At 46.9% G+C, this 22,067-nt stretch overlaps 1 protein-coding gene across 1 annotated transcript in view; it reads right to left on the reverse strand.

Annotated features, from left to right (window-relative positions):
* LOC130068975 (deoxynucleoside triphosphate triphosphohydrolase SAMHD1-like) overlaps positions 1-21,012 on the reverse strand; it is a 42,643-nt gene extending 21,631 nt beyond the window's left edge. The window contains exons 1-5 of the mRNA XM_056232633.1: positions 20,901-21,012; positions 16,121-16,194; positions 12,778-12,938; positions 8,976-9,091; positions 8,234-8,290 (exon numbers count right to left, since the gene is read on the reverse strand). Of these exons, the coding sequence (XP_056088608.1) occupies positions 8,234-8,290; positions 8,976-9,091; positions 12,778-12,938; positions 16,121-16,194; positions 20,901-21,012 (520 nt within the window). The remainder of the gene's footprint in view (positions 1-8,233; positions 8,291-8,975; positions 9,092-12,777; positions 12,939-16,120; positions 16,195-20,900) is intronic.
* Positions 21,013-22,067: the final 1,055 nt, after the last annotated feature.

Consider the following 22,067-nt stretch of genomic DNA (forward strand, 5'->3'; position numbering starts at 1 on the left):
TGACGCACTGGAGCCCCTGAGCTCCTGGCCACGCCCCTACTTGATGACAAACTGGAGCCCCTGAGCTTTTGGACACGCCCCTACTTGATGTCGCACTGGAGCCCCCTGAGCTCCTGGACACGCCCCTACTTGATGACGCACTGGAGCCCCTGAGCTCCTGGACACGCCCCTACTTGATGACGCACTGGAGCCCCTGAGCTCCTGGACACGCCCTTAATTGATGACGCACTGGAGCCCCAGAGCTCCTGGACACACCCCAATTTGATGTCGCACTGAAGCCCCTGAGCTCCTGTACACGCCCTTAATAGATGACGCACTGGAGCCCCTGAGCTCCTGGACATGTCCCTACTTGATGAAGCACTGGAGTCCCTGAGCTCCTGGACACGCCCTTACTTGATGATGCACTGGAGCCACTGAGCTCCTGGACACCCCCCTACTTGATGACGCACTGGTGCCCCTGAGCTCCTGGACATGCCCCTACTTGATGACGCACTGAAGCCACTGAGCTCCTGGACACGACCCTACTTGATGACGCACTGAAGCCACTGAGCTCCTGGACACGCCCTTACTTAATGACGCACTGGAGCCACTGAGCTCCTGGACACGCCCTTAATTGATGACGCACTAGAGCCCCTGAGCTCCTGGACATGCCCCTACTTGATGACGCACTGGAGCCCCTGAGCTCCTCGACAAGCCCTTACTTGATGACGCACTGGAGCCCCTGAGCTCCTGGACACGCCCTTACTTGATGACGCACTGGAGCCCCAGAGCTCCTGGACACGCCCTTACTTGATGACGCACTGGAGCCCCTGAGCTCCTGGACACGCCCCTACTTGATGACGCACTGGAGCCCCAGAGCTCCTGGACACGCCCCAACTTGATGTCGCACTGGAGCCCCTGAGCTCCTGGACACGCCCTTAATTGATGACGCACTGGAGCCCCTGAGCTCCTGGACACAACCCTACTTGATGACGCACTGGAGCCCCTGAGCTCCTGGACACGCCCCTACTTGATGATGCACTGGAGCCCCAGAGCTCCTGGACACGCCCCAACTTGATGTCGCACTGGAGCCCCTGAGCTCCTGGACATGCCCCTACTTGATGTCGCACTGGAGCCCCTGAGCTCCTGAACACGCCCTTAATTGATGACGCACTGGAGCCACTGAGCTCCTGGACACGCCCCTACTTGATGTCGCACTGGAGCCCCTAAGCTCCTGGACACGCCCCTACTTGACACACTGGAGCCCCTGAGCTCCTGGACACGCCCCTACTTGATGAGGCACTGGAGACCCTGAGCTCCTGGACATGCCCCTACTTGATGAAGCACTGGAGCCCCTGAGCTTCTGGACACGCCCTTAATTGATGATGCACTGGAGCCACTGAGCTCCTGGACACCCCCCTACTTGATGACGCACTGGAGCCCCTGAGCTCCTGGACACGCCCCTACTTGATGAAGCACTGGTGCCCCTGAGCTCCTGGACACGACCCTACTTGATGACGCACTGAAGCCACTGAGCTCCTGGACACGCCCTTACTTGATGACGCACTGGAGCCACTGAGCTCCTGGACACGCCCTTAATTGATGACGCACTAGAGCCCCTGAGCTCCTGGACATGCCCCCACTTGATGACGCACTGGAGCCCCTGAGCTCCTCGACACGCCCTTACTTAATGACGCACTGGAGCCCCTGAGCTCCTGGACACGCCCTTACTTGATGACGCACTGGAGCCCCTGAGCTCCTGGACACGCCCTTACTTGATGACGCACTGGAGCCACTGAGCTCCTGGACACGCCCCTACTTGGTGACGCACTGGAGCCACTGAGCTCCTCGACTCGCCCTTACTTGATGATGCACTGAAGCCACTGAGCTCCTGGACACGCCCTTACTTGATGACGCACTGGAGCCACTGAGCTCCTGGACACGCCCTTAATTGATGACGCACTAGAGCCCCTGAGCTCCTGGACATGCCCCTACTTGATGACGCACTGGAGCCCCTGAGCTCCTCGACACGCCCTTACTTGATGACGCACTGGAGCCCCTGAGCTCCTGGACACGCCCTTACTTGATGATGCACTGGGGCCCCTGAGCTCCTGGACACGCCCTTACTTGATGATGCACTGGAGCCACTGAGCTCCTGGACACGCCCCTACTTGATGACGCACTGGAGCCACTGAGCTCCTGGACACGCCCTTAATTGATGACGCACTAGAGCCCCTGAGCTTCTGGACATGCCCCTACTTGATGACGCACTGGAGCCCCTGAGCTCCTCGACACGCCCTTACTTGATGATGCACTGGAGCCCCTAAAGCTCCTGGACACGCCCTTACTTGATGATGCACTGGAGCCCCTGAGCTCCTGGACACGCCCTTACTTGATGATGCACTGGAGCTACTGAGCTCCTCAAAACGCCCTTACTTGATGACGCACTGGAGCCACTGAGCTCCTGGACACGCCCTTAATTGATGACGCACTAGAGCCCCTGAGCTCCTGGACATGCCCCTACTCGATGACGCACTGGAGCCCCTGAGCTCCTCAAAACGCCCTTAATTGATGACGCACTGGAGCCCCTGAGCTCCTGGACATGCCCCTACTTGATGACGCACTGGAGCCCCTGAGCTCCTGGACAAGCCCCTACTAGATGTCGCACTGAAGCTACTGAGCTCCTGGACACGCCCTTACTTGATGACGCACTGGAGCCCCTGAGCTCCTGGACACATCCCTATTTGATGACGCACTGGAGTCCCTGAGCTCCTGGCTACGCCCCTACTTGATGACGCACTGGAGCCCCTGAGCTCCTGGACACGCCCCTACTTGATGACGCACTGGAGCCCCTGAGCTCCTGGCCACGCCCCTACTTGATGACAAACTGGAGCCCCTGAGCTTTTGGACACGCCCCTACTTGATGTCGCACTGGAGCCCCCTGAGCTCCTGGACACGCCCCTACTTGATGACGCACTGGAGCCCCTGAGCTCCTGGACACGCCCCTACTTGATGACGCACTGGAGCCCCTGAGCTCCTGGACACGCCCTTAATTGATGACGCACTGGAGCCCCAGAGCTCCTGGACACACCCCAATTTGATGTCGCACTGAAGCCCCTGAGCTCCTGTACACGCCCTTAATAGATGACGCACTGGAGCCCCTGAGCTCCTGGACATGCCCCTACTTGATGAAGCACTGGAGTCCCTGAGCTCCTGGACACGCCCTTACTTGATGATGCACTGGAGCCACTGAGCTCCTGGACACCCCCCTACTTGATGACGCACTGGTGCCCCTGAGCTCCTGGACATGCCCCTACTTGATGACGCACTGAAGCCACTGAGCTCCTGGACACGACCCTACTTGATGACGCACTGAAGCCACTGAGCTCCTGGACACGCCCTTACTTAATGACGCACTGGAGCCACTGAGCTCCTGGACACGCCCTTAATTGATGACGCACTAGAGCCCCTGAGCTCCTGGACATGCCCCTACTTGATGACGCACTGGAGCCCCTGAGCTCCTCGACAAGCCCTTACTTGATGACGCACTGGAGCCCCTGAGCTCCTGGACACGCCCTTAATTGATGACGCACTGGAGCCCCAGAGCTCCTGGACACGCCCTTACTTGATGACGCACTGGAGCCCCTGAGCTCCTGGACACGCCCCTACTTGATGACGCACTGGAGCCCCAGAGCTCCTGGACACGCCCCAACTTGATGTCGCACTGGAGCCCCTGAGCTCCTGGACACGCCCTTAATTGATGACGCACTGGAGCCCCTGAGCTCCTGGACACAACCCTACTTGATGACGCACTGGAGCCCCTGAGCTCCTGGACACGCCCCTACTTGATGATGCACTGGAGCCCCAGAGCTCCTGGACACGCCCCAACTTGATGTCGCACTGGAGCCCCTGAGCTCCTGGACATGCCCCTACTTGATGTCGCACTGGAGCCCCTGAGCTCCTGAACACGCCCTTAATTGATGACGCACTGGAGCCACTGAGCTCCTGGACACGCCCCTACTTGATGTCGCACTGGAGCCCCTAAGCTCCTGGACACGCCCCTACTTGACACACTGGAGCCCCTGAGCTCCTGGACACGCCCCTACTTGATGAGGCACTGGAGACCCTGAGCTCCTGGACATGCCCCTACTTGATGAAGCACTGGAGCCCCTGAGCTTCTGGACACGCCCTTAATTGATGATGCACTGGAGCCACTGAGCTCCTGGACACCCCCCTACTTGATGACGCACTGGAGCCCCTGAGCTCCTGGACACGCCCCTACTTGATGAAGCACTGGTGCCCCTGAGCTCCTGGACACGACCCTACTTGATGACGCACTGAAGCCACTGAGCTCCTGGACACGCCCTTACTTGATGACGCACTGGAGCCACTGAGCTCCTGGACACGCCCTTAATTGATGACGCACTAGAGCCCCTGAGCTCCTGGACATGCCCCTACTTGATGACGCACTGGAGCCCCTGAGCTCCTCGACACGCCCTTACTTAATGACGCACTGGAGCCCCTGAGCTCCTGGACACGCCCTTACTTGATGACGCACTGGAGCCCCTGAGCTCCTGGACACGCCCTTACTTGATGACGCACTGGAGCCACTGAGCTCCTGGACACGCCCCTACTTGGTGACGCACTGGAGCCACTGAGCTCCTCGACTCGCCCTTACTTGATGATGCACTGAAGCCACTGAGCTCCTGGACACGCCCTTACTTGATGACGCACTGGAGCCACTGAGCTCCTGGACACGCCCTTAATTGATGACGCACTAGAGCCCCTGAGCTCCTGGACATGCCCCTACTTGATGACGCACTGGAGCCCCTGAGCTCCTCGACACGCCCTTACTTGATGACGCACTGGAGCCCCTGAGCTCCTGGACACGCCCTTACTTGATGATGCACTGGGGCCCCTGAGCTCCTGGACACGCCCTTACTTGATGATGCACTGGAGCCACTGAGCTCCTGGACACGCCCCTACTTGATGACGCACTGGAGCCACTGAGCTCCTGGACACGCCCTTAATTGATGACGCACTAGAGCCCCTGAGCTTCTGGACATGCCCCTACTTGATGACGCACTGGAGCCCCTGAGCTCCTCGACACGCCCTTACTTGATGATGCACTGGAGCCCCTGAGCTCCTGGACACGCCCTTACTTGATGATGCACTGGAGCCCCTGAGCTCCTGGACACGCCCTTACTTGATGATGCACTGGAGCTACTGAGCTCCTCAAAACGCCCTTACTTGATGACGCACTGGAGCCACTGAGCTCCTGGACACGCCCTTAATTGATGACGCACTAGAGCCCCTGAGCTCCTGGACATGCCCCTACTCGATGACGCACTGGAGCCCCTGAGCTCCTCAAAACGCCCTTAATTGATGACGCACTGGAGCCCCTGAGCTCCTGGACATGCCCCTACTTGATGACGCACTGGAGCCCCTGAGCTCCTCAAAACGCCCCTTACTTGATGACGCACTGGAGCCACTGAGCTCCTGGACACGCCCTTAATTGATGACGCACTAGAGCCCCTGAGCTCCTGGACACGCCCCTACTTGATGACGCACTGGAGCCCCTGAGCTCCTGGACACGCGCTTACTTGATGACGCACTGGAGCCCCTGAGGTCCTGGACACGCCCCTACTTGACACACTGGAGCCCCTGAACTCCTTGTCCCGGCCCTACTTGATGACGCTCTGGAGCCCCTGAGCTCCTGGACACGCCCCTACATGACACACTGGAGCCCCTGAACTAAATGAATTGAGAATATCACCTGAAAATCCGACATCAGCAATTTTCATTCAAGCAGCTGATTTCTGTAAATGAATGTAAAACTAAATGTATATTGCAGCACAGGGTGAAGTCAGTATATACATAACGACGATTTGAGACAAATAAATGTAAATTTAATATAAAACTATGTAAATGGCGCTCTGTGGCGCGGCAGGATTTTGAACAAGGTCCTGAGCCGCTGCCGTCGCTGCGGTTCGCTGTGTGTCGTCCGGTATGCGAACCCCCTTTAGACATACGGTAATATAGTAGGCTAATTCTTACATTAACTGATTTGTTAAACACATTTGAATTATAAATTAAACATAATATAATGTGGTAACCTCCGACTGTCATGCTTTCCGTCTATCAGCCTATGCTATTTGGATCGTTATCTCTAGGCCTACACTTAATGAACAACATCTCAACACTAAATTAAAGGCCTGTCTCATATAGACGCCTGTCTCAAATACAAGCCGATGCAGTTCAGCGATTTGGGAAAATAAAAGCCTGGGCAATTATTTGAAGTTTTACGGCAATAAAAATGTAACTGGTTGTGTAAACTTGGCACATAATATCTAAATATCGATAAATCAATCGATATAGCCCTGAATCGATTCGTAATCGCATCGTAGAATTTTTTGAGGTATCGGCAAATATCATATCACTGGCTGAGAGAATCGATATCATATCTTATCGTGATGAACTGTCCGATTTACACCCCTACTAAAAACCAACTCTCTATTATTGAGAGAGAGACCTCTTCTTTATGCTAAGATGAGGCTGTTTGCATAGAGTTCTGGGGGATGGAGGCCTCAGCATGATGACTTTCTGATGGGAGGAAGCGGCTATCTGTGAAACGGGGCTCTCTGTAGAAATACCCTCGTATCCGAGGGGAGTACTATCTATGTTTCATGGAAACAACATCATGGAGGCTCCTGCAGGGCCTCACCACACGATGCTTATAACACAACTCACCACACGATGCTTTTAACACAAAGTTGTTAGAAGATTTTACACCCGCTTGACCTGAGGCGCTTACTGTACAGGAGGCCCAGAGAGGGCCAACAACTCACAAAAGCGCTAACAGCTCTGAAAGGAGGTTCATGAACCGGAATGCTGACATAAAGCACTGGTGACATAGCTAGCTTAGCCCAGGGCGACACAGTTAGCAGCCAGCCGCCTTCTTCAGGGAAGGTGCTGGCATCTGTTTTTAGAGCAGCCCGATTTTCAGGAGGCTCTTCTGTTCAGAGCTAGCATCCAAGGATATCTAGGGCTTGTTAAAGGGGCTCTAGGGAGCAACATACTCTGCAAAATGACTCTCAAGAACGAGAGGAGTAACGTTAGTTCGACCTGAGCATGTCAGTGTCAGCAAGCATGTCGTTCAGCTCTATGAGCACTCTCACCAGAGTGAACCTGACCACAGTCTCTAGCCCAGAGACATATAGCACCTCCACAGGCCTAGGTGGAGCGGAGGCCTCAGCAGGATTACTCTCAAAGAAGATGAGGCCTGCCACACTCACACCGATGTGGTCTTTGCACAACGAATCCATGTGGAAAACAGCTAAGTTTAGATATACCCAACTCTGAGCTCAGGGAGTGAAGGGCCTAAAAAACAACTCTCTGTTATTGAAAGAGGCCTTTTCTCAAACTCTACCTGCAAAGACGAGTCTGTTTGCATAGAGCTCTAACGGATGGAGGCCTCAGCATGATGGCTCTCTAATGAGAGGAGGCCTACAACATCCATGTGGGACTTGCTAAACTATAGTCACTCTATCAAAACTCTAGAGAGCTGAGGCCTTAAAGGATAACTCTCTGGAGTGAGAGGAAGCCTAACCACGCACCTGACTACGAGCCCCCAGGGAGGCTCAGCCTACCACTTGTGCTACTCTAACCACATCTGTAAATGTATATCAATAAATCTGGGGAACCAAAGACTCAAAATACCAACTCTCACTTTTTAATGAGTGGAGACAGCATACAGCCCTGTGTGTAGCTCTGCTGAGACTTGTGAGCCTACAACCTTCTGCTACTATAGCCCATGGGTTAAACTAAAACCATAACAATTACAGAGAGTTTTCTCTCAATCAGAAAAAAACTTACTTTGGCTATCACTAGATATGATGGGACAAAGTAGTGACAGAATCCCTGTAGCAGCTTCACAAATAGTTTATAAACTTTGGACAGAAGGCAACTAACCCTCTGTGTGTATTTTTTATTTTTTTTGGTCACAAATATTGGTCACAAACAAAAGACCCAAGCCAGACCGTCAGCAAATGGAATAATATCATCGGTCCAGCCCGCATTGGGGCCTAATGTTGTGTGAGGGGAAAGAGGAAGAAGATCATGGTAGAAATAATGGAGTTTGTGCAGTATAAACCTTTTTGCAACTTCAACAATGAAAAAAATCAGTATTAATTATTGCTTACTTGTACACACAGCTCAGCACAAACATTAAAATGATTGACGAGAGAAAACTTACCAGGCCGGACCTCAGAAATGAACATGCCATCAAACAAATGAGAGAATGGACCATGACCTGAAAGGACCAAAAAGGTAATGTGTCACTGGTCTTACTCGCACCACCCTCGAACCAGTGTCACCGGCATTGGAGGCGGGCGTGCTAACAAGGACGCTAAAGACCACAGTCTCCAGTTATTATTTGAAACATGTCAAAATGAGGAACCTCATTCTTCTCAATTTAGCTGTAAAAAAACAGCGGTTTAATTATTCACACCGAAACATAACAAATAAAGATAAAGAAAATACTTCTGAAGTGAGAGAAATCTGTAGAGCTGTATTTACAATGTCTTTTTAAAGGGTTTGTTACAGTCCATGACTGATACACTGCCAATCTTTCAAAAAATATGGTTTACCATAAACCCTTAAATGAAGGAGCTGTCATATTCCGTGGCCATATAACTGGCCAGTCTTGAGTATTTAACTATAAGTAGTAGCGCTAAAAGTATAACTACATAACTGGCATTTCAGCTAGCTTTTTTAAAGTAACTATGTTTTCGTATTTTCCATCAAATAGCAGCAGTGGTGATCAAGGGGCCATTCACTCTGAAAGTGGTTTTGCTTCATGAACATAGAAATCTTTGACCACTTCTTTTCTATCATTTGCACGCACACTTGCCGTCTTCACTCCCATTTGAACACTTGGGTCAAATACTAGATATACATCATGTAAGTAGATAAGTGTTCACGTAAGTGCTACTCACCCAAGTCATGACACAGACCAGCAATTTGGACACATAGGAAATCCTGTTTGGTAATGTTGAGCTCTGGCTGATTCTCATGTAGATTCTTGACCATACATCCTGCTAAAAATGCCACACTAACACACACACACACACACACACACAAATCATTTATTAAAGAAATAAAGGTCTAGCCTTTGCATTACTTGTTTCATTGATATACATTAGCTGTTTCATTGGCAAGGGTTCAGCATGTCAAATAACATTCATCCTCCCAGCCAGTTTTATGTATGTGAGAAGCAGAACTCTATTGAAGTTTTAAAGGTGTCATGTTATGCCCCTTTTCACAAGATGTAATATAAATCTAGGGTGTCCTCAGAATGTGTCTGTTAAATTTCAGCTCAAAATACCCCCCAGATTATTTATTATAGCTTGTCAAATTTGCCCCTTTGCCCGGTGTCCCTTTAAATGCAAATGAGCTGCTGCTCCGCCTCCGTTCAAGACGGGCGATCCTTTACACAAGCTTTGGATACAATAACAAAACACGCGAATCTTGATACTCATCCAAAATCTCAGAAATAACCAGTAGCGGAGTGCAGCCTCAGGCCTCGGTTACACTCCAGTTTGGACGCATACACGGACAGCTGCGGACAGCACGGACGCGGACTACTTGTATTTATACTACTAAAAAGTGTATGCTGGGGTCCGCTCGACGGACGTGTTCTGCACATGAGCAGTAGATCGGCGTGTACACTTTTGCAGCCTAGTGACCGCGCGGACAAAACAGGAGGCACGCAGATGTCCACAAAGAGCCTCTGCGAACACCCTCCGATGACGATTTTTAGGTCACGTGGACCCTAGCGGACCCTCGTGGAAAGTATAACAGTAGCATTAGACTCTCCGTAAAGCTAGTGTTATACTTTCCACGTCCGAGTAAAAAATACAAGTAGTCCACGTCTGTGCTGTCCGCAGCTGCACGTGCGTGCGTCCAAACTGGAGTAAAGCCGAGGCTTCAGGAAGAGGTTGCAACTTTTAGACTGAACCTGGACTTTTCTAAATGGTTACTGAAGACATTTCTATAGTTGTTGTGGAGTTACACTGATCATCTCCTCATCATGTTGAACTCTTCCACAAGTGTCCACAGTTCCTGAGGTGTTTATAAGACAGCGGTGACATGTCAATAGTGTTCAGTGTCGTCTGTGCTCGACCACAGAACAGTTTCAGGCTTTGCTGGATCTTCTCCAGTGCGTTAGAACTGGTCTCTGTTGGCGCTCGCCGAACCCAATGTCGCTGGTGTGTGTAAGCGTGCAGATTAAGGGCCGGGAATATTATAATAAGATCCTCTTCATACGGCAGAAGGAGCGAAATCTAATCGGCTTATTTTAGACATGCTCTCAGAGAAAGACTCACCAGAACACAGTTACTGGGTTGGTAGAAGCACCGGGGACCCGATTATAGCACTTAAACACGGAAAAAGTCAGATTTTCATAGTATGTCTCCTTTAAGAAAGCCAATAGAAGGCTTCTCCACAATGCAGGCAAATCTTTCACACAACCCACTGGACAGCTCAAAACCTGTCTTATAAATAGGAAGATAATTTTACCTACACTGTAAAATCTAATTAGTTAGTCTTACTTAAAAGAGCATGCAAACTGATTGCCTTAAAAAACATAAGTGAAATAGGAATGGTTTGTTGAACTGACAAATGATTAGTTATTATAATTCACTTACACAAGAGTTCTAGTAACTAAAAATAACTGAGAGTACTTGATATTTTACTTTAGATTTACTCTTGACTTATTATAGCTACCATTGTTGTCACCACTGTTGTGGTTTGCATGCTGAATGTTGAAGTCTGTGTGTGACTCAAGCATGATCAATTGCAAGATATTGTCAAATATAGAGGGATTATATCAACCCAATTAAAAGTTTCACAAGGTGTCTATGACATAAGCGTTGCCAATTTTTTATTTTTTTTAAAGATCATTATTCAATATGAAAAAAAATGGCTAGTTACTGATTTAGTTAGAAATCAGGTCACCTTTTAAAAGCAACCTATTTATTACTTCGCTTCCTTTGAAAACAAATAACTGTGATTTTTGCTGCATCAACAGGAAGAGACGTTCTTGTGTTTCTGCTAGTCTCATCTCTTTTTTCTGTTCTTGTTGTTCTTCTTTCCTTCAGTGATTCTGCTTGTTAACAGCAGGTGTTCATCATTAATGCTCAACAATCACTTACGTATTCACTTAATTATCTCACTGCGTTCGTAGTTTCCAGTTTGGTATCCTGCCTCTCACGGGGATTTCGGATGCCTCAACGCCTGTGATGAGAAGACCAACGCCTGTGAAGAGACGACTCAACGCCTGCGAAGAGACGACTCAACGCCGGCGATATGTTATCCCCTAAATATTACATGATTAACTAAATGTATTTTTTCCAGGTACTCTCTGATATGCACTTACTGTAAAGCTTCTTTAAAACCCTATGATTGTTAGCCAGAGGAGAACTGGCCCCTGACTAGCCTGGGTTCTCCCAAGGTTTTTTTCTCCATCCAATCTGATGGAGTTTTGGTTCCTTGCCACTGTCGCCTTGCTTTTGGCTTGCTTAGTTGGGGATATTTAATATTCAACAATATTATTGAACTGTGTTGTACTACTTTCATGTTATCACTGTGAAGCTGCTTTGATGCAATCTGTATTGTGAAAAGTGCTATATAAATAAATGTGACTTGACTTGACTGCAACACTGCAGCAATGTCACTTTTACTCTTTATAGTGTGGACACTACAGGATTTTCCTGTGGGGTTGAAAGGGTTAACGGTATAATATAAAAAAGACACACCTATGAAATGTATTTTAACAGCAATAAACTGTAAGTTAAAAAACAGTTTTGCAGGTCACCATTGTGCTGAAGAGTAGAGCCTGTGCTTCAGTCCACGAGAAGACCAAGAAACATTGATGATATTCTGCATGTTGCTTTATTTAACTGGCGGTGACTGTGTAGTTGCTGATCCAGTGAACATCCTTAGTCTACCTAAATTAAATAACTTCACAGTAATAACATACTCACATTATTAGCAAATTATAAATATTAGTTTATAAATTTAAATGGCAGCCGGTCAGTTTAAGGCAGTCGATTTTCTCAAATGAAATGAGTTACCTCGTGTTTTAATTTAGTGCATAATATTTATGCCATTAATTTGTTTGCGGGACAATGTTTTACAGAGAAAAAAAAAAAACCCAAACACGCTGGTGACCACAACTCACATTTACATATTTGTATTGTTAAAAAAAGCAAGAAAAAAAAGCATGATTTAATTACAATACTTATCATTAAATACAATTATTTTAAACTTTTGGCATTCATTTAATAAATAAAAAAACGTATTTATCAGTACATGACACAACTCAAAAAGGAACAATATATTGATGGCACCTACCTCACAAAGGTTGTCAGGCCTGATCTAGGCTGTGATTGGCTAAATGTCAGTCAAAACGTTTTTTTTATATATATTATTACTTCAGCTTGCATTATCGAATTGCCTAATTTTTCAGCACAAGCCCCACATGACTAAATCTTTCTATAAATCTTGAATAAACACTACACAGCAAACAAGTAACTTAACACTGGGGCTTTTCCTGTCTAAGGAAGCTTTTTTTCTTTTTTTATATTACAATCAGGCCTACACAGACACACACATAATGAACTAAGAGAGTAACTTTAATTTTTTCTTTTTTCTTTTTAGTTTACAAGTTGCATTCTGGGATTCAGTGATTCTTGTTTGGGGACAAGATGAGAAAAGAACATTTCAAAATTAAATTACCCAAGTGAGTGTTCGAAGCGCGTGTGAGTGGCGCCTGGATACACCAGATATTTTGTTCCGAGCTGTTTGAGGTGTCGGAGTCTCTGAAACTGAGGAGTGTCAATGATCTTCACCAGCAGGGGGTGCAGCTCAATGTGGCCATGAATGGGGTCGTTGAAAATCTACAATGAAACAAAAATATTTTTACACTCTCATAATATAAAAGACATCTAACATTGTGAATGCGCTATTGCTTTGACAAAGCATGTCAATCGAACGAACTAAATATGAAATGGTTATTATAAAATTGCAAAAGACTGCAATTTAAAGGTGCAGTAAGCGATTTCTGAGAAACGCAGTTGAAAGTGGAATGGACCGAGCAGCACAACACACTTGTAGTCAGTCAGCAGTAGGGGGCGTGTCCACTCATGATGGGGAAGAGAAAGCGATCCAATCAGCAGTAGGGGCGTGTCCACACATGATGGGGGAGAGAGAGTGATCCAATCAGCGGTAGGGGGCGTGTCCACACATGATGGGGGAGAGAGAGTGATCCAATCAGCAGTAGGGGGCGTGTCCACTCATGATGGGGAAGAGAAAGCGATCCAATCAGCAGTAGGGGGCGTGTCCACTCATGATGGGGAAGAGAAAGCGATCCAATCAGCAGTAGGGGGCGTGTCCACTCATGATGGGGGAGAGAGAGTGATCCAATCAGCAGTAGGGGGCGTGTCCACTCATGATGGGGAAGAGAAAGTGATCCAATCAGCGGTAGGGGGCGTGTCCACACATGATGGGGGAGAGAAAGAGATCCAATCAGCAGTAGGGGGCGTGTCCACACATGACGGGGGAGGAGAGAGAGCCAATCAGCAGTAGGAGGCGTGTCCACTCATGATGGGGGAGAGAGAGTGATCCAATCAGCAGTAGGGGGCGTGTCCACTCATGATGGGGGAGGAGAGTGATCCAATCAGCAGTAGGGGGCGTGTCCACACATGATGTGGCAGAGAAAAAGATCCAATCAGCAGTAGGGGGCGTATCCACACATGACGGGGGAGGAGAGAGAGCCAATCAGCAGTAGGAGGCGTGTCCACTCATGATGGGGGAGAGAGAGTGATCCAATCAGCAGTAGGGGGCGTGTCCACTCATGATGGGGGAGGAGAGAGAGAGAGACAATCAGCAGTAGGGGGCGTGTCCACTCATGATGGGAGAGAGAGTGATCCAATCAGCAGTAGGGGGCGTGTCCACTCATGATGGGGGAGGAGAGAGAGAGACAATCAGCAGTAGGGGGCGTGTCCACTCATGATGGGGGAGGAGAGACAGTGAGCCAATCAGCAGTAGTAGGCGTGTCCACTCATGATGGGGGAGGAGAGAGAGTGATCCAATCAGCAGTAGGAGGCGTGTCCACTCATGATGGGGGAGGAGAGAGAGTGATCCAATCAGCAGTAGGGGGCATGTCCACTCATGATGGGGGAGGAGAGTGATTCAATCATCAGCAGGGGGCGTGTCCACTCATGATGGGGGAGAAGAGAGAGTGATCCAATCAGCAGTAGGGGGTGTGTCCACTAATGATGGGGGAGGAGAGTGATCCAATCATCAGCAGGGGGCATGTCCACTCATGATGGGGGAGGAGAGTGATCCAATCAGCAGAAGGGGGCGTGTCCACTCATGATGGGGGAGGAGAGTGATCCAATCATCAGCAGGGGGCGTGTCCACTCATGATGGGGGAGGAGAGAGAGTGAGCCAATCAGCAGTAGGGGGCGTGTCCACTCATGATGGGGGAGGAGAGTGATCCAATCATCAGCAGGGGGCGTGTCCACTCATGATGGGGTAGGAGAGAGAGTGAGCAACGATTTTGCATCCAAAATAGTATATTTCCTTATACTGTAAAAATGTCAAATTAAGTAAAGTAAAATTTTGTCATTTAAAAAACTTTTACAGAAATTTCCCCTAATTATTATGATCAAACAATTTCACTAGGAAATGTGCATGTCTTGCAGTAGGTGTTATCTCTGTATAGTGTGAGTTTCCCAAAACCATCCTTAGCCAACTATAGTAACCTGTTGAATTGTGTTGGTAACAACGGCGCTGGTTGGCTTTGGGAAACGCCTCTCAGGTCACGTATTGTTTAAGAGAAACCTGGCAATACTTATCTCAAATGAGTCTATTGTTGAACCAACATGGCTCGAATGAGTGAGGCGTCATGTCACTATGGTTTCAGGAAAAGTTTGTAATAGTAGTTGGTTAGTGTTTTCCTATAATTGTATACCTATGTCTCCTGCTTATTCTCAGTGAGTTAACCCGTGTTGCCTTTGGGGGATTCATTTGGTAATGATAGTGTGGTGTAGATGCTAAGCTTTCAATCTCTAAGCTCTCCATGCTCTCCACACATTTATGTGATGACTTTATACAGTTTTCAAGGAGCGAAAACTCCTTTTCCTATTTAAGAATAAAAAGTAATTAATAAAGTTATTGTAAACATTTATAAACACCACTTCTGTTCATAAATTGCTTTAATTGCCCACATAATGCATGAGAGAAAGAGTGTATCTGTTGTTATGTGCGCATGCCCCACTCCACGAAACATCAACTTACAGTATTTTGGGCTTGCTTTTTCAGACCCAGTGTGAGTTTCCCAAAACCATCCTTAGCCAACTATAGTAACCAGTTCTGTTGAATTGTGTTGGTAACAACGGCGCTGGTTGGCTTTGGGAAACGCCTCTCAGGTCACGTATTGTTTAAGAGAAACCTGGCAATACTTATCTCAAATGAGTCTATTGTTGAACCAATATGGCTCGATCGAGTGAGTTGTCACTATGGTTTCAGGAAAAGTTTGTAATAGTAGTTGGTTAGTTTCTCCAACAATGCATCATAGCTGTGGTATTAATCTGTGAGGTAATGGATGAAACGCACGCAGCCCTGAATAGTACAGCAAGCTAGAACATGGAAAGCTGAGATTATTTATCAATGATGATGTTTAATGATAGTATTTTGTTAATGAAATGGTGTTTTACGTGTAAGGCCATTCATCAATTACATATAACCTATAATTAATTGTATAGTCTTAATTATTAAGATTGGTGTGGAATGGAATTGGTAAAATGTTCTTGTAAAAAAATTCCCGAACAAATATGCACACACTTTAGGTCATGTTCAACATTTCTGGTGAGTTTAAATGTTGATCAAATAAAATAAATATTGATTTTAAAAAAACTGGGGGAAAAAAATCATGTTAGTTAATAGTGATGGCAATCAGTAATGTAGAACCAGTTATTTAGAAGACTGTGACAAATTATCCAGAATTCTGATGACTGGGATGTCATCTATGTGTGTGTGTGTGTGTGTGTGTTTAGCCCTTTAATGCTTCACTTGCCTTCATGATATCCTTTGACATTTTCGAGGAGTGTTTCTGCATGATAATTCTCCGGGATTTTTCGCCTCTTTTCTCTGTAGAGAAAGTAAGCTATTTTACATAATTTCATATTTTGTTAGAGCTTTAAAACAGAAATCTGCATTCAGTCAAATATTAATGAAGCTTCAGAATTGATCAGTTTGAATAGATCTCAATATATCGCTAAATCAGAAAGTGATTTATTAAACTGTTAAAGACAAATATATAATATACAATTAAATGTACTTAAATCTAGTTTAAGCGATAATCTGTAACTTTGTAAAAAAAAATTTTTTTTTAATTATATCGTACTAAATTGCATCTTCCGGTTTATACAGATCAGGTTTTTAAAACATAAATACATTTTATGAATTATCTAATAATTTCACACTTAATTAACCCTTGACTGCATAAAGCCTTACCTTCACTTTTCTTAAACTTTTTTACATCATAAAGAATTGTCTCTCCATATTTTGAGTTGTCAGGTCCAGATATCTTCTCTTTTTCTCAACGATCTGCCGTCGTCTTGCTCATGTGTCGAGGAGGACAGTGATGAAGACTCGGAGAGATTCGCCACTCGGTTATCATGTGTCACCCAATCCTCATGCTGATTCGTCCTGCAGTCATGGTTACAGATACAACAGGGACACGCACATCACTGTACTCTATGTCCACAGAATGTAAAACAAAAGGTGAAAAGCATGGCAGGACACTTATTACCGGCTTCACTTATTACTAGGGCTGGGAATCTTTGGGTAGACAGTGTATTGATTCGATTCACGATTAATGGGTTTTCAAATCGATTCAAGAACAATTTGATTCAAGAAGATTCACATTAAAATTCGATGTGACTCGATTAATTCGATTCGATTTTGCATTTTTTTTAAATGCATTCATATGATTATTGCAATGCTTCCCCTAATGTGTCTTAGGGTGTGAATTACACAGCGGCCTTCAGGGGTCAGAGAGTGGGGACAAACAACAACAACAACATTTTGTCCATTGTTAATGTTAGTTCATTTTAGTTTTTAATGATGCTATTAATATTTACTTTATTTTAATAGCATATACACATTTTTTTCATACATTTACATAAGCCAAGATTTAAAAAAGGCTTTAAAAGTATTGTTAGTTCATGCTAACTATAGTGTAGGACAGGGTTAATGGATACACAACCTTATTAAAGTGTTCCTGGTACATTAAACATGCTTCCATGGAGAGACTACCTACAAATATCATGCACTTTCCCCACTACCCCTAAACTATCTTGTCCTCATGGAATAGTAAGAAAAGCCCTCTTTGTTCTCTTTATACGGAACATTTTCCTAATGATTCTCAAAGAAACCCCGCCGGGTGTCTACTTTTGCTATAGTAACAAATGCAACTTTAATGCTCATCTGATTGATAGATAGATAAACCATGCGCTCTTATTTCAGTTTATTAATGTTGTAGTTATTTCAGCAGTTTCCTTCGTACATTCAGTTTAACGACATTAAGTTAAATTTCATTTATCATTCATGATTCATCGGAACTGTACACATGCATTTTAGACCCCGTTTATGCGTTTGCTCTTTCCATGCAATAAATGTGCGCCCTTGAAAAAGTGTGGTTTTACTTCAACTGCTCAGGGGTGTGTTTCCCGTACAACGACATAACTCGCTGCTTAAAGCAGCACTAAGTAGGAATTCCGTTTTTGTCAAACAGCGACCCCTAGAGTCGCTGTGGGGTACTTGTACTGTCGTGAATAGCACTCACGCAGAGATGGCTCGCACTCACGGCCGGATCCCCTCCCCCTGTACACCGGTACCTGTTCAGTAGGATGGACGCTGTAACGAGTGGAAATAAGGTGTGGCCCCTTTAAGAGCTGCGCGCGCCCTGTTTATCTGTCGGCAGTCTGTAGTGTATGTGCGCCTCAAACACCACATGTATACTGCGCTGGGTTATTTCTGTCTGATGCTCATTTTATCAGAATTTTATCAGATCTGTTTTTTGCCGTAAAGCAATTCGTTACCTCGCGAGACCTGATATCACACGATACTTCCTAACACTGAGCGGCTCGCCGGCCCAAAGTTGCAAGGGTGGTTTTGCGGCTCACAGGCACCAGGGGGGTGCGAGACGACCACCATTCAACACGAAATCAGTAATATAAACATTACAATGACTCCAAAGCTGTTCGGTTAAGGTACCTAAACCTTCCGCATCCCGTCCAGGACCCACACGTCCAGGTTCCACAGATCGGGACACGGGTGCCAAAGGGTACCCCCTCTCTGAGAAAGGAGGTCCTTTTTCAGGATCGCATAGCCGAGCCTGATCGTTCAGTGAGTCAGCGTGACGGGCTGGGAAGCTCTAGTTAGGCTCCCAGGAACCGAACCAGCGGGGTCAGTCAGCGGGGTCAGGCGTAGTCGTCCTCCCTGATCTTGCACAAAGTCTGTGCAAGTAGGCTCACTGGGGGAAATGCATACTTGCGAAGGCCCCGTGGCCAGCTGTGCACCAGGGCATCCGTGCCGAGGGTCCCATTGCTCATTGCTCAGGGAATAAAACCACTGGCAGTGGGAAGTGTTTGGAAAGGTCCAAATCAGCTGAACCGACTGGAGATGGAGCTCGTCGGCTGCACGATTCAGCTCGCCTAGGATATGAATGGCACGAAGCGACCTCAGATGCTTCTGGCTCCATAAGGAGATGGCGGGCGAGTTGCGACATGCAGAGGGAGCGTAGACCACCCTGACGGTTGATGTACGCTACGGTCGCAGTGTTGTCTGTCCGGAGCAGTACATGCTTGCCCCTCAGCAGGGCCCTGAAGCGGTGCAGAGCAAAGCGTACTGCTAGCTACTCGAGGCAATTGACATGCCACTGAAGTTGGGGTCCTGTCCAGGAGCCCGACGCAGCATGTCAGTTGCACATGGCACCCCAGCCCGTGGCGGAGGCATCTGTTGAGACAACAACATGCCTGGACACTCGTTCTAGGGGAACTCCTGCCCGTAGAAAGGAGAGGTCGGACCAAGGGGAGAAGGTCTGACGGCAGGCCGAAGTGATTGCCACTTTGAGCGTGCCCTGTTGCCATGCCTATCTCGGGACTCGATCATGAAGTCAGTGCTGAAGCGGTCTCATATGAAGTAATCCAAGCGGCATGACTGTCGCTGCGGATGCCATATGCCCAGGAGCCTTTGAAAGAGTTTCAGTGGAACCGCCATCTTGCTCTTGATTTGACTCAGGCAATTCAGCATTGACTAACCGAGTCTATCTCCATACCGAGAAAAGAGATCCTCTGCATGGGGGAGAGATTGCTTTTTTCCCAGTTGACCCGAAGGCTCAGATGGCAGAGGTGCCCGAGCACCAGGTTAGAATCAGCTAGTCGTCGAGGTAGTTGAGAATACGAAAACCTTGTTCCCTGAGAGGTATTTCCTCCATGGTATTTCTTTCCATTGTTATGCAGACGACTGCCAGATTTATCTACCCTTAAAGCGACATGACACCTGTTCTATTACACCTCTTTTAGCATGTCTGGAGGATATTAAAGCATGGATGGCCTTAAACTTTTAAAATTTTAATGAAAAGAAAACAGAGGTGATAATGTTTGGACCTGGTGGCTCATATGAGACCCCCCTGTTGAGCTGGGTCCTCTAGCCTCGTATCTTAAACCGACAGTTTTAAATCTTGGTTTTAGACTGGACAGTGATTTTAAACTGGATAGCCAAATCAATGCCACAGTCAAATTAAGTTTTTTTCATCTAAGGAAGCTGGTAAAGGTGAAACCTTTCCTTTCCAGGCAGCAGTTAGAAACCGTAATCCATGCCTTTATTTCTTTACGGTTGGATTACTGTAATTCCCTTTATTTTGGACTCAGTCAATCCCTACTCGCACGTCTGCAGCTAGTCCAGAATGCTGCTGCACGGGTTTTGACTGGAACCCGGAAGAGAGAACACATCACTCCCGTCCTGGCTTCACTTCACTGGCTGCCTGTGCATTTTAGAGTCCATTTTAAAATCCTCTTGTTTACATTTAAAGTTTTAAATGGTCTTGCCCCGTCTTATTTAACTCAGCTACTCAACCGCTACACTCCCTCCCGGTCACTCCGGTCGGCTGACCAGTTGCTCCTGGTCGTCCCCGGTTCCAAGCGGAAGCTCAGAGGAGACAGGGCCTTCTCTGTTTGTGCTCCTAAATTATGGAATGCCTTACCTTTGACCATTCGTCAGGCTTCCTCAATACCGATTTTTCAAACTCTTCTTAAAACTCACTTCTACACTTTGGCCTTCAACCCAAATTGAGACTTGATCCTATCTGCTAGTATTTGCTCTTAACTGTTTTATTTTGATATAGTTTTATAGATTTTCAACCCCAGTTTATTATTTTATGATATTGTGACTGTTATTTTTGTCTAGGTTGATGTTTTGCTGCCTTTATGTACAGCACTTTGTTCAGCTGCTGCTGATGTGAAAGCGCTTTATAAATAAAGTGATGATGATGATGATGATGAGAGGAGCAAGAGCCGCCTCCACGACCTTGGTAAAAACGCTGGGCGACAGGGACAACCCGAATGGAAGGACCGTGTACTGGTATGCCCGCCCCTTGAAAGCAAAGCGTAGAAACGGTCTGTGTCGAGGGAGAATGGAGACATGAAAGTACGCGTCCTTGCGGTCGATCGCTGCAAACCAATCCAGAGGACGAAAACATTCGAAAATGTGTTTGGACGTCAACATCTTGAACGGGAGCCTGAGAAGGGCCCGGTTTAAGGAACGCAAGTCCAGGATTGGTTGTAACCCACCGCTTTTCTTGGGTACAATGAAGTAGTGGCTGTAGAACCCGCACTTCATCTCGGCTGGAGGGACCAGCTCGATTGCACCCTTCACCAGTAGGGCTGCGACTTCTGCTCGCATAACGGCAGCCCACCATCGTGCCCACCATTGTGAAGAGAACTCCCCGAAGGGCAAGGGCGAGGGAGTCAAGTCAAGTCAAGTCATCTTCATTTATTTAGTGCTTTTAACAATGGATTGTTTCAAAGCAGCTTTACAGAGATAAACATATAATTTAAGGTAACAGAGATTGTTTTGGCTTTATAGCGGTTATTGAATAATGTTATTTCCAGCTAAAGTTAATTTTGATTGATTCACCTCCGTCGAAATGATCAGACTTTAAACGCGAACCTGTGATTAACGCTGACGGCGTTCACATGCACATTCAGAATTGATTCTATAGTTATGTGCTTTTGAAAATATGTGCGCAGGTTTGTAATTCCATACAACGTTTTGGATTATGGAGTCCCTCAGGGCTCCATTCTGTCGCCAGCTCTGTTCTCGTTGTATTTGCTTCCTTTGGGGACTATCTTCTCTAAACATGGGGTGTCATTCCATTTTTATGCTGATGACACCCAGATTTATCTGCCTCTAAAGAAAAATGATGAAAAGGGCCTAAGCTTATTATCAGCGTGTGTGTCTGATGTTAAGTCCTGGTTTTCCTCAAATTTTCTGCATCTAAACGAGAGCAAAACTGAAGTTATCGTTTTTGGTACCTCAGGTGTTTCTATTACTCCCGATGGTGACCTGGGAGATTTGGCCCCCTATGTAAAACACTCAGTGACAAACTTGGGTGTTATTTTTGATTCTGCTCTTAAATTTGACAAACAGATAAGTGCCGTAGTCAAATCTAGTTTCTTCCAATTAAGACTATTATCTAAGGCTAAGAGTTTTTTAACATTTGCAGAGTTCGAGAGAGTGAATCATTTGTTCATTTCATCTAGACTCGACTATTGTAATTCTCTTTATATTGGAATGAGTCAATCCAATATTAGTCGTCTTCAGATGGTTCAGAATGCAGCGGCCAGACTTTTGACTGGCACGAGGAAGTTTGATCATGTTACCCCAATACTGCGTTCGTTGCACTGGCTGCCAGTTTGTTATAGAGTTGATTTTAAAATTCTGCTTTTTGTTTTTAA

This window comes from Rhinichthys klamathensis, unplaced genomic scaffold (genome assembly GCF_029890125.1).
Source record: "Rhinichthys klamathensis goyatoka isolate OS25496 unplaced genomic scaffold, OSU_Roscu_1.1 h1tg000350l_1, whole genome shotgun sequence".
In the NCBI taxonomy this organism is placed as follows: Eukaryota; Metazoa; Chordata; class Actinopteri; order Cypriniformes; family Leuciscidae; genus Rhinichthys; species Rhinichthys klamathensis.